Genomic DNA, 11,887 nt, shown 5'->3' on the forward strand with positions numbered 1-11,887 from the left:
CCAACTGAAATATTTCAGGTCTTTTATTGTTTTAATACTGATGATTTTGGCATACAGCTCATGAAAACCCAAAATTCCTATTTTAATATATTTTAAAGTGTAATCTATTCCTGTGATGGCAAAGCTGAATTTCTGATCTATTTTTTATCTATTTAATGCATCCTTGCTGAATAAAAGATTCATTTCTTTGAAAAAAAAAAAATCATACTGACTCCAAACTTTTGAATGGCCCTGTCTAATTGTTTTTAAATCATTTTCTAAGGTGGTTTGATATGTCGAGGAGTTCTTGCAACCCTTCCGACACAATGTTCACTCTCTGATATTCTAGTGTTCACCACTAGCTGGCCAGTGTGGAGGTCAGTCAGGCCAGACAGCTTTCTGCACAGATGCCGGTGCTAATCGGTGGACAAGATGACGGTGTTATTACACTATGAGTGTCAAGGTCTCCACAAATATTTTATCACATGATATTGAGCATCTAAAGTTTGTCAGAGTTAGAAATCATCAAAGTCTTATATGCTGCTAAAGGGTTAATGTGTGCCAGTTGAGCCGACTGGAAAGAATGTGAGAAATATTTAGAGTGACATTTGAACTTCAAAAGGTCTTATAGGATTATGTGGTGGATTTTCAGAGCGTGATCGCAATCTCTAAAATTCAGGCCTGAATAAAACACTCATTTCATATCTTTTTACTGTTTATACCCACACGACCCCATCTTGTGAAGAAAATAGCTGAGTGTGTTAAGAAACCAATCCACCATTAAGATGTTTTTAACTTCAAATTGTTGCATCTGGATAAAGTCCTCTATAATACTGCTTTCTCCAGTGAAAAAGTCATCTTTTCTGAATCATGCACAAATCAAGCACCGTTTCCAATGTGAAAAAGTCAGTTAATTGTTGGACTGGAGTCATGTGGGTTACTTGTGGATTGTTTTTATCAGCTGTTTGGAGCTGAAACAAACTCATCTACATCTTGGATGGCCTGATGGTGTGTCAATTTTCAGCAAATTTTCATTTTTGGGCGAACTATTCCTTTAATGTTTTGTATTTAGTGGTGCAGTTAAATTGTCCTAACTTTTTTCCACTTTCCCCAGCGGTATCTAAGAGATGCTTTTGGCCTGAAAACACTGAACTCTGAAGGAGCAGTGGTCAGGTGTGTCATCCCTGGTGTTCACCATACATCCTGGCATTCAAACCTCACAGTCTACAAGAACTGCGTAGACAAAATGCTATATGTGTATGTCAAGGGCCATATCTCAGTGTCAGGCTATATTTATACACAGGGTTGGGAAGCATTCTTTGGGAATGTAATAGGTTAAAGATTAAAAGTTACACAATTTAAAATGTAATGTAACTATTTCAGTTACTTTATTAATGTAACTTATTGCATTTGATTACTTTTCTAAATTTCCAACATCATTTTCAAACATTTAAACGAGGCAGGGCTAACCTTACAGTAGTACTCAACGCGTCAATCCTTCATGACTTGAATTAAGATTATAATAAATTTATTTTAAAGCACAGCCACCACAAAATCAGACTTTAGATTACTTTATTTAATGTCGGCTTAAAGTTAACTGTAGGCTAAGTTACTGTCACGATCGCCAGCTTGAATGCCCATGAGCTCTAGAGGCGTGACAGCTACACACCTGAAGAAGCTTCCCCGGGTTCGACATTAAAATGTCAGTAGCATTTTAATAGTTGCCTGGCAAAAATATTTTGCACTGCACTCTTATATCTGTGCCCTTTTCTGATTTCTGGATGAATTTTTTATTTTATTTTATTTTTTTCAGAACTGGAATTTATTTTTATCACTCATCATGAACAGCATCGCTTTACTAAACAGCTTTTAAATGTCAGGAGGCATCAAAAACAGGCAAAGCAGCAAATTAAGGGGATACTCCACCCCAAAAATGAACAGTTTTTTGTCATTAATCACTTATCCCCATGTCGTTCCAGACCCGTAAAAGCTTTGTTTGTCTTCAGAACACAATTTAAGCTAATTTGGATTAAAACCTGGAGGCTTGAAACTGTCTCATAGACTGCCAAGTAAATAACAGTGTCAAGGTCCATAAAAGGTATGAAAGTCGTCGTCAGAATACTCCATCTGTCATCAGACGTCCAATCTGGGTTATATGTAGCTACGGGAACACTTTTTGTAAGCGAAGAAAACAAAAATAATGACTTTATTCAACAATTCCTTTGTCAGCAGTCTCCTCTGTGTCTCTCCATATCACCGTATGCTGCGTATGCTCTTCTGCATCATCCCCGCCACAGGGATGCGCTGTTTTCTTTCAAATCAAAGCTAAATACATCCTTGTGGCGCTGATTCATTACACTTTTATATTAATGTACTTTCGCGCTACAATAATGCGCTCTCGACATTTGACAGGGAAATAACGCCATATACACTATTTTTCTCCGTAACTGTAACATTAAAGTTACATTTGATTTACAATTAAATTACATAATTCTGTTTCATGTAACAAGTTGTTCCCCAACACTATATAAATAATATATATATATACATATATATACACACACACACACACACACACACACACACACAATGGATTATTGCCGCATGCGCATGATTGTGCACACAGCTGGAGTGCACCACGCAGTTGCATGCTGCAACAGGTATTTTTTTGGTGACGTCAGCAAGGTAGAGCGGCGCGCGGCGGCTTCCACTATGGTCTGGACGCGCGAGAACTTTTGCTGGAGACCGTGAAGACACTTCCTGAGCTTCGGTAAACGATTTTATCTGTCCGTTTGCGATTGTAACGGGATATTTTCGTTTCTTGTAACTTATCAGGTCAGTTGACGGATATGTTCAAGAGCTGTTTGGTCTGTCATATCATGTTTTGTCCTCTGCAGGGTCATTCTGATATTCCAGGAGTCAAAAGTCAGTTTATCGCTGTGATACAGGTTTAAAATCATGTTTGAATTAGCACACGGAGAGCGAAACAGAGGGCTGCTGAGATTAGTCATCGTCTGGAAAGTTCTCTGCCAAAGCGGCACTTATTTACATAATTTATTTGAATTAAAGCGCTCGTGCTAGTTTTTCATAGATCTGTTTGAAAGGAATAGTTCTGTCGCGGTTTATTCACCTGACTTATATGTCTTTCTTTTTTCTGTTGAACAGAGGAGGAGATTTTAGGCAGACTGACAGCCACAGTCATTCACTTTTATTGTATGGAAAAAAAATTGCAAAGACAGTAAATGGTGACGGTGACTGTGGCTGTCAGTCACCTAACCTTGTGTTTGACAATTCCTTTTGTGTTCCAGGTAAAACAGCAAGTTAGGCAGGTTTGAAACAACATTAAGTAAGTAAATAATTACATAAATTAGATTTTTGGATGAACTATGCTAGCGTGCTGTCCAATTATAGTCTTCAATAAACGCATCAATTTTGTTTTATAAAGCATATTTTGTTTGTATTTGCGTGTGTGTGTTTAGAGCTCAAGGCCATTGTGTTCAGCCCATGTAAACATTGAGACTGTCAGTGGGGGAGAGTGAGCTGTCATTCACTGGATCCACCCCAGCCAAAGGACAACAGTGAACTACTGAAAGATTTACTCAGGTGTGTAAAGTATATGTATATTATTCTAGAAGCTTTAAATTTCCCCACAGATGCCAGTATCATGCTGTATCATTAATTATTTTTTTTCCTATGAAACACTTGAAAAATCTATTGAGATTTTTTTTAAAGATTTGTTTTATTATTGTTATTGAATTATTATTATTATTGTATTGTACTATTATTATTATTATTATTATTATAGGGCACCTGCTGCACCTTTTTATGATGACTACTCGTGGTAAAAGTGAAGGCTGCCGTATTTGTGGGAGTGACCTGCAAGGTAACCAGCGGCGATGGCTGTATGCAGGTCAGAACAGAAAGGGGGCACAACCTGAGACGCCAACAGACTTTTCTAGCAAGGGAAGCTTGCCCAGATCGGCACAAAGCAGCTCATGGGGTATGACCTGCAGAGAACATGTCTAATTACATTACATTTACTATTACTGTATATATTCTTAAATAAAATTGAGAATAAAAATAACACATATTTCAGCATTATTCATTACTGAAGCTATTAAAGTGCTGTATAGGTTTTAAAAAATTTGAACATTTAAAAAATATTGCATGTTCGATTATAGTTATGTATATGTTCTTTATCTTTTATTTCTAGGCAGCACTTTATCACTTAGCTCCTCCCGTTCGCTATCGAAGTCTCGTGGGCTGCTCACCCCCACGAAAGGAATCGACCTGCTCTGTGTGCTGACACATATATTAGAGCAGTCTGTACCACGTGGGGACGGTCAGGGGGAGTTTTTATGCGGCAAGTGTGTATCCGTTTTGGAGCGAGTTTTCAAGTTCGACACCGTCATTGCCAGAGTCCGAGTGCTGTCGAGTGAGAGACTGCAGAAACTCTCTCAGGAAAGGGACAAGATCAGGCGATGGGTGCGAAGCATGTACGATCAGCGCCACACGTCTACTTCCAGGAGAAATGAAAGTTCCAGTGAGGATGAAGGGGACAGGAAGGATTATGTAGGGGAAGGATACCAAGAAATGCTGAGGGACAACATGGCCCTCTCAGAGTACGAATGGTGGTCCGAGAAAGCGGAGTCATGTCCGTATTATAGGAGAACAGGGAAACGGTGTCAGAAAGGCAAGATGTGTGAGTGTTGCGACTCCTTGAGGGTGTCCGACTCGGACTACGAGTCCGTTTGTGGAATTCCACGTCACTTGCCCGATCAAGCTTTCACGTCACTGGGTCTCTCTCGAGAAAAATCCTGCAGCATGCCTCTTCATTGGTCGAAAGTGCCATCTGTCAGATCCAGCCCCGCCTCGCTGTCCGGTTCCTGTCATTCTTTGCGATCTCGATCCCGTACTAGCTCCGTTCAGTCACTAGACTCTTTAGACGGCAATGATCCGTTTGATTGTCCAGAAGAGCATTCGGCCATTATAGACACAGTTTTCAAAGAGTTAAAGAGAATTGAAGGAAAGCCAGTGAGGTCACCGGCTGGAAGTCGCATTCCTGTGTTGGGAAGAGGGGACTTGCAGAATGGGAAGGATGAGGTGGGAATGAAAGCAGGGTTAGTGAGGGTCCTGAATTTTGGAGAGGGCAACAATGGGACAGAGGATGAATTTGAAGAAGAGAACAATGACATCCTGACTGAGCTAAAAGACGACTTTATGCCATTGCGAAGAGAGGTGAGGACTGTCAGACTGTTTCAGATGTTTCACCATTTTTCAAACCTTGCAGTTAATTTTTATCTCTCTTTTTAGGCGTCCGCAGGTAGGGTGCACCTTGCTGTGAAGAAGTTGCGTGAACAACTCGTTCAAGCTCAGGCTCGCATCAGAACTCTTGAGGCACAGCTAAGGGATGGCAACAAACCAACAACCGATGCTCCTGCCAAGCAGTTGAAGTCTCCACAATTGGTAAGACGACTTGATGATTAAGTTAAATGGCATGGGTGTTACAAACGATCGTGTGCACGCTGCATTGTGTTTTAGAGGTTTAGCATAGCACATCTGAGGCACACCCTCTCCTAATCTTTCTGTTGACTTTTTTTAAATTATGCATTATAAAGGGTATATTACAGAAGGTGTGTGGATGTTTTCAAAAAGATAGTGTTTGGTTTTGCCCACATAGAGAGGTGTATACACACATACACACACACACACACATGCTCACACACACACACACACACCTCCTTCAGGAATCTTCCCAGACCAGAGGAGTTTGCCCTGGGCTTTCTTTCATAAAAGGCTTTTTTCAACGAAATATACAAATACATGATGAATGAATTCATACACTGGCCCAAACAAGTATTCAGACATTTAAGCCACAATTAATGTATGAATTCCATTGCATAAGATTAAAAAATAAAATAAAAATAGAAATCAGTTACATATATTTAGAAAGACAACACAAACACACCTTTAAATCAAAATGTCTCATAAAAAGAAATTTGTTAGGTTTAGATGACATTTAGATGACAGAACAGTAGATAAACTAGTTCAAACTAGTTTTTTGATAATTGAAAAGGAAAAATAAATATAAATATTAGAAAAACTAAAAAAAAGAACTTTTCAGTTGTTGTTGTTGTTTTTTTTGTTTGTTTTTGTTTTTTTGGCAAGGTAACATTTCTACTTTTCATTTAAGTGATAGTATTAAAATGACTAATACCAAAACTAACATAAATATAAGCTAAATATAAATATATATATATATATATATATATATATATATATATATATATATATATATATATATATATATATATATATATATATATATATATATATATATATATATATATAACAAATAAAAATGACAAAGCATATAGCAAAATTAGTAAAACTGAAAATATAAAAATAAAAGCTAATTCAAAATGTTAATAAATACTATAATAGTATATAAATAATACCAAAATAATACTGCATAGAAGTATTTAGACAAAAAGAGTTTAAATAGATAATTAGGGAAGGAGGAATAGCAGACCTATGATCAATAATTTAGATATTTCATGTTATATAATGCAATGACTTGATGTGCTGTTATATAAAGTGTGACTTAAGTGTCCAAATACTTTTTGTGGCCACAGTACATAACCACTCTCTTGTGATCCACCTTAATTCAGTATTTTACAGAGTGCTGTAATTTCATAGCAATGGTGCATGCTGGGTAGGAGCATTTGAATGGTTCCTCTCTAGTGTGAGCTGATAGCAGTTTTATAACACAAGTGGAATGCAGTCATAAGGAGTCACAATGCAATGAACAGTCCCTCAGGCATGACAGGGAGTCATTTTACTGGGGATGATCCCTGTTTGTGAGACTAATACCCATCTGATCTGTTTTGCCACATAGACCAGTCTGAAAAATAAAAATGACCTCATACAGAGTCTCAGCCAATCACTGCACAGCAGAGAGAACGTAATCCAGGTGAGTACTGAATTGATGAACTCATTATAGATTTGGGATAAAACGGATTGTGTGGAGGTCACGGATGTGTCAGTGAACTCTGTGCTTTCCTCACTTCAGGAATGTGTGACTTTGATCCGGAAGCTGTGTGCTGAGCAGGGGCTGGAATCACAGGACACTGACAAACTCATCAAAACACTGGCCAGCGCAGTGGCTGATACATGCAGTGAACGTGAGGTGAGGTCTAACTGATGAACAAACTGAGCGGTTTAATTGAAGACTGCTCAGACCTCTGTTGTTCCTAAATTAACATAATTATAATTACTATAGACTAACCCTAAATTTTTTTGCCATTATATAGAAGTGAATTTACTAGTTTTACTAGAAAAAAAAAAACAAATACATACATACAAAAAAATAAAAAAAAAAAAAAAATATATATATATATATATATATATATATATATATATATATATATATATATATATATATATATATATATATATATATATATAATATATTATATATTATAAATATACCCTGTACACATACATATATTATGTAAACAAAACTTTTATTTTGGATGTGATTAATCACATTGAAAAATAAAAACGAAAAATACACAATATATATATATATATATATATATATATATATATATATATATTCAATTATATTTATATATAATATTTTCTATTCATCAAAGCATCTTGGAAAATGTATATATTACTAAATAAATTACAAATAAACACTATATTCAAAAGTTTGAGGTCAGCAAGTTTTATCAGCACATCAGAAGGATTTCTGAAGGAACATGTAACACTGCTTAATATTTAGCTTTGCCATTTTTATATATATATATGTATATAATATATATAGAATAGAAATGTTTTTTTTAAATTGTAGTAATGTAGTAAAAAATTTACCAACCCCAATAGTCTGAACAGTAGTATTCTTTTTTTTTTTATTTCAGTTTCAATTTGTGAGAACTGTCATTTTAATCGGTTTTACTATATTCTTTAGTTATTTGACCCTTACAAGCAGTAAACAAACTGAGCCTACATTGAAGTTCTGGCTAACACACCCAGTCAATGTGAGTTTTGGCTGGGTTACTGTGTGAAAACTAAATAACCTGAGTACAACAGCACTTGTGTGTTTGCTTGGTCCAGGTAATGCCTAAAACACATGCACGTTTTTCCAAAGTGCTTATACTTAATTTTTATGTTAATGTTTTAATCAGGTGGTCCTGGAGGCCCAGCTGTCTGAGGTGAGCGAAAAAGAGAAAGCTCTGGAGAAACAGCTGCAGGCCATGAGAGACGCTAGCAGAGAGAGAGACAGAGACTTCATCACACTCAACACTGTGCTCCAGTGTAACCAGGATGTTATTAACGTGAGTCAAACAAACAGTGCTCTTATTCAACAGCACATGCATACTGTTTACTTAATCACTTGGTTAGTAACTGCTGCTATTATACATGAGTGCTATTCACTGGAGAGTAAATGAGGCATTGATACCTCTTATACAGAAAACAGGATTCTCAAAATATAGTGGGGTTTAGTTTCCCAATAGTTTGAATGGTTTGCATTATGAAAAACATAGAGTTGTTAAATAGTAAAAAAATATTCAGCTTGCAAATCTATAATGAGAAGAAAATCACTGCTTTGTATCTTCTAATAGCACCTGCGTTTAGAGCTCGCGGAGAGGGATCGAGCCCAACAGGAGATGATGAAAGAATGGGAAGTGTGGAAAGAGAGAGATTCAGCTCTGACTGCACTGGTGAAGGAGAACAAAGACTATATTTCCCAGCTAAAAGAGGCGCTGAAGAGTTCACGCAGAGATGTGCAGGTAGACGTGGCGTTATCGCCATCTGTCTGATTTGACCTCTTTTGCAAAGTGCAGTTGATTTAGTTAATGTATAATTTCCAGTAGTCAACTATTAACATTTTCACTATAGGCACTCTCAGACTCACTGATTGGACGGGGACTGGAAGGGGGCGGAGCTGAGGCAGGATTGGTCAATCAGCTGCTAGAGAAAGAAGCTCTGCTGGCAGCAAGCTTCAGAGATAGAGAGGAGCTCGGTGCCACCATGCTGCAGGAGATCACAAGCCTCTCCTCAGCCTTAACTGATGCTGAAAGCATCATACTGGTAAGGTCTGACTAAATCATAACTGTAATTTCCCATTGTGGCTTTTTCAAAAATTTTAACTCTGCCAATCATTTTTAGCATGCTGAAAAACAATTGCGCCACCTAGTGGTGTGTGCAGACAATGCTCTGGCCAATAGCAGTAGCTAGTGATGCATCAAAAAAAGACATTTCTACTGAAGCACTGAAACGGAAATACGTTTTCAAAACTGACATTGAAGAGCTTCAAAACCACATTTATTGTTTGAATTTCATTATATAATTGACAGAATTTGAAAGCTCAGACTTGGTTTCATATCAAAAGAAAGCACAAACTTACTGCATTTATCGGATGGTAGGCATGTTACAAATACAGTTTAGTGAAGTTTTGTTCACTCATCAACTATAAGCAAACAACACATGAAATCTGTTTTTTTTTTTTTTTTTTTTTTTTTGTTTTTTTCTAACCTGATTCAAACCACATGTTGGAGTTGGTCTGATTTGCCTGCAGTCTGAATAGAGCCTAAAATATCTCAGTTCTTTAAATTGAAGATTCTTTAAAAAAAGAGAAATCAGTATGTGAAAATGTGTCATCAGAGACGTGAAATTAATCACCATTTTCGGGCAGTTGATTTTGGGCCTTACAAAACCGTTTAGGTGGAAACCTAAATTTGTTGCTGATTATTTTAGGTTGCTGGAATTTCAGTGAATCACTACCAGTAAACATTTCATTAATGTTTTTTTTTTTAAAAAAAAGCATGACTTAAGAGAGCAAGCTGTCCAAACCAGTGTGCTCTCAAGATCAAGTTTGTATGTTTTCTTCAACATGCCTCCATGTTGTTTCAGGACCAAAGAGAAAATCACAAACAAGTCATCACTGCACTATCAGAGCAACTCAAGGACACACTCAAGGAGCTGAGAGAGAAAACCAAGGAGAAAAAGGAGGCTGAACTAGGTTGGAAGAAGGAAAACAAGGAGAGAGCTTTTGAGGAAGAAAAACTAAGAGGCAATCTTCAGAAGAGGGATAAACTCATAGAGGTAAATAACCTGTATCTAAACTGCTGGTTGCTACCAATTTAACACATCCTCCATGATCACAAATTACTGACGTGATATATTCTTATTTGTCCTTCATAGCAAGTTCTTCTGGAGTTACAGGAGCGGGACGGTGTGTTAACCGAGCTACAGCAAAACATCTCTAGCAGACTTGGACCCAAAACGGCCCTCAAACACACACTGTGAGTGTGTATGCACATACTGATTTCTCTTTTTTTAAAGAATCTTCATTTTAAAGAACTGAGATATTTTAGGCTCTATTCAGACTACAGGCAAATCAGACCAACTCCAACATGTGGTTTGAATCAGATTAGAGAAAAAAATAATAATAATTCAGATTTCATGTGTTGTTTGCTTTCAGTTGATGACAAAACTTCACTAAACTTTATTTGTAACATGCTTACCATCTAATAATTGCAGTAAGTTTGTGCTTTCTTTTGATATGAAACAAAGATTAAACACATAATGTGAGTTTAATGTTATATACACTGAACTTGCTCAATATATTGTTAATGGCACTACTTTCATTGAGTGCAATACAAAACAATAGTACAGCTTCTAATAAAGTTAATTCTGTTAAAACGGTAATTCACTAGTTCTCTTAAAACTGAAAGGAAATCAAGAAATTTCAACGTATATAGGTTGTGTATAGTGCCACTTGCATGTTCTACCAGATTCCTCAAAACTTAACTTTTGAGAAAGTTGAGTGTATATTATGAAATGTTTTTTTTTTTTTTAAGTTTAAATTAATTTATGACAGGGCCATTAAAGGTTGCTTTAGTAATTTAGATTGAACTCAGCCATAAAATGTTGATTACTTCCCACACTTCCAGATTGTGGTTCCAAGATTTGCATGGTTACACACACGTGCCTTTTCAGCACACACTTTGCTTATTAATAATTATTTTTCTTCCATATCCCACAATCCTGCCATTATTATTATTATTAAATGTTTAAATAGTTTTTTATTAATTATGAATGCATATGTTGAATGCTGCTTTTCTTGTTACTGTTTGATTTGTCCTTCTCCAATGTGATTTTCCACGTGATCTTATATTTGTTCTTTATTTATAATTGTTTGATTTGCTTTGGAGATGCCATTATGGTACCAATTGGGATGTGCTATCTTTGTTCCAGTGTAGAGAAAACTTGTGCACAATAGAAGGATTTACAAGACTCTCTGGAAAGTACATGTTTTAATCGGCTTATTTTATTTTGAGTACGCTGGAATCCCCAGGACTTGGTGCATACCTCATAAATCACATTTAAAATGAAGCCGCAAGTGTGTGTGGGTTTTCTAAAGGTTTTATTGGAGGTTTTCTTTTATGTCTGAAATATTAAAGGTTCTTCCTTTAGAACTTGGGGGTAGAATTGACAATAAAGCCTCAAATATCTAAACGATTGTACTTTTGTCTGATCATTATGTCTGGTGCTAGATTTTTATTTATGGATGACCTCATCATATATTACATAGGTACATACAGTATACTTCCTGTATGCTTTTTACAGTAATACAAAAAAACTTGAAATACCAGAGACTTTTTAAATCATTTCAGGCCTGGAATAATAATCATCTACAATCAAAATATTTTTCTAGGTATGCTTTTTGAAAAGTGACTCTCTCTCACACTCGCTCTCTCTGTATAATTGTATATTATATTGTTATAATATATAATTTCAAAATATGTAAATTATTTTATCAAAGTATGGGGTAAATTATTGGAATGTAAAATATAACATTTAAACATTAATAAAAAGTTGAACTCTTCTAATGTCA

The 11,887-nt window shown here is 36.1% G+C and overlaps 1 protein-coding gene across 3 annotated transcripts; it reads left to right on the top strand.

The window, feature by feature from the left end:
• The first annotated feature begins 2,589 nt into the window (after positions 1 to 2,589).
• On the top strand, positions 2,590 to 11,508 carry LOC109110834. 3 transcript variants are annotated; one of them, XM_042771478.1, is made up of 13 exons: positions 2,590 to 2,814; positions 3,288 to 3,325; positions 3,459 to 3,582; positions 3,785 to 3,979; positions 4,193 to 5,217; positions 5,293 to 5,445; positions 6,878 to 6,952; positions 7,052 to 7,168; positions 8,172 to 8,321; positions 8,610 to 8,777; positions 8,887 to 9,078; positions 9,901 to 10,092; positions 10,192 to 11,508. In XM_042771478.1, the coding sequence occupies exons 4-13, from the start codon at positions 3,805 to 3,807 to the stop codon at positions 10,294 to 10,296; spliced, it is 2,352 nt and encodes a 783-aa protein (XP_042627412.1). In that variant the 5' UTR covers positions 2,590 to 2,814; positions 3,288 to 3,325; positions 3,459 to 3,582; positions 3,785 to 3,804; the 3' UTR covers positions 10,297 to 11,508. The 3 variants fall into 3 exon arrangements, with proteins under 3 accessions (XP_042627412.1, XP_018979321.1, XP_042627413.1); XM_019123776.2 differs by having other exon boundaries at positions 2,590 to 2,749; XM_042771479.1 differs by lacking the exon at positions 3,288 to 3,325 and having other exon boundaries at positions 2,590 to 2,749.
• The last annotated feature ends 379 nt before the right edge of the window (positions 11,509 to 11,887 follow it).

Source organism: Cyprinus carpio, chromosome A15 (assembly GCF_018340385.1).
Source record: "Cyprinus carpio isolate SPL01 chromosome A15, ASM1834038v1, whole genome shotgun sequence".
Lineage (NCBI taxonomy): Eukaryota > Metazoa > Chordata > Actinopteri > Cypriniformes > Cyprinidae > Cyprinus > Cyprinus carpio.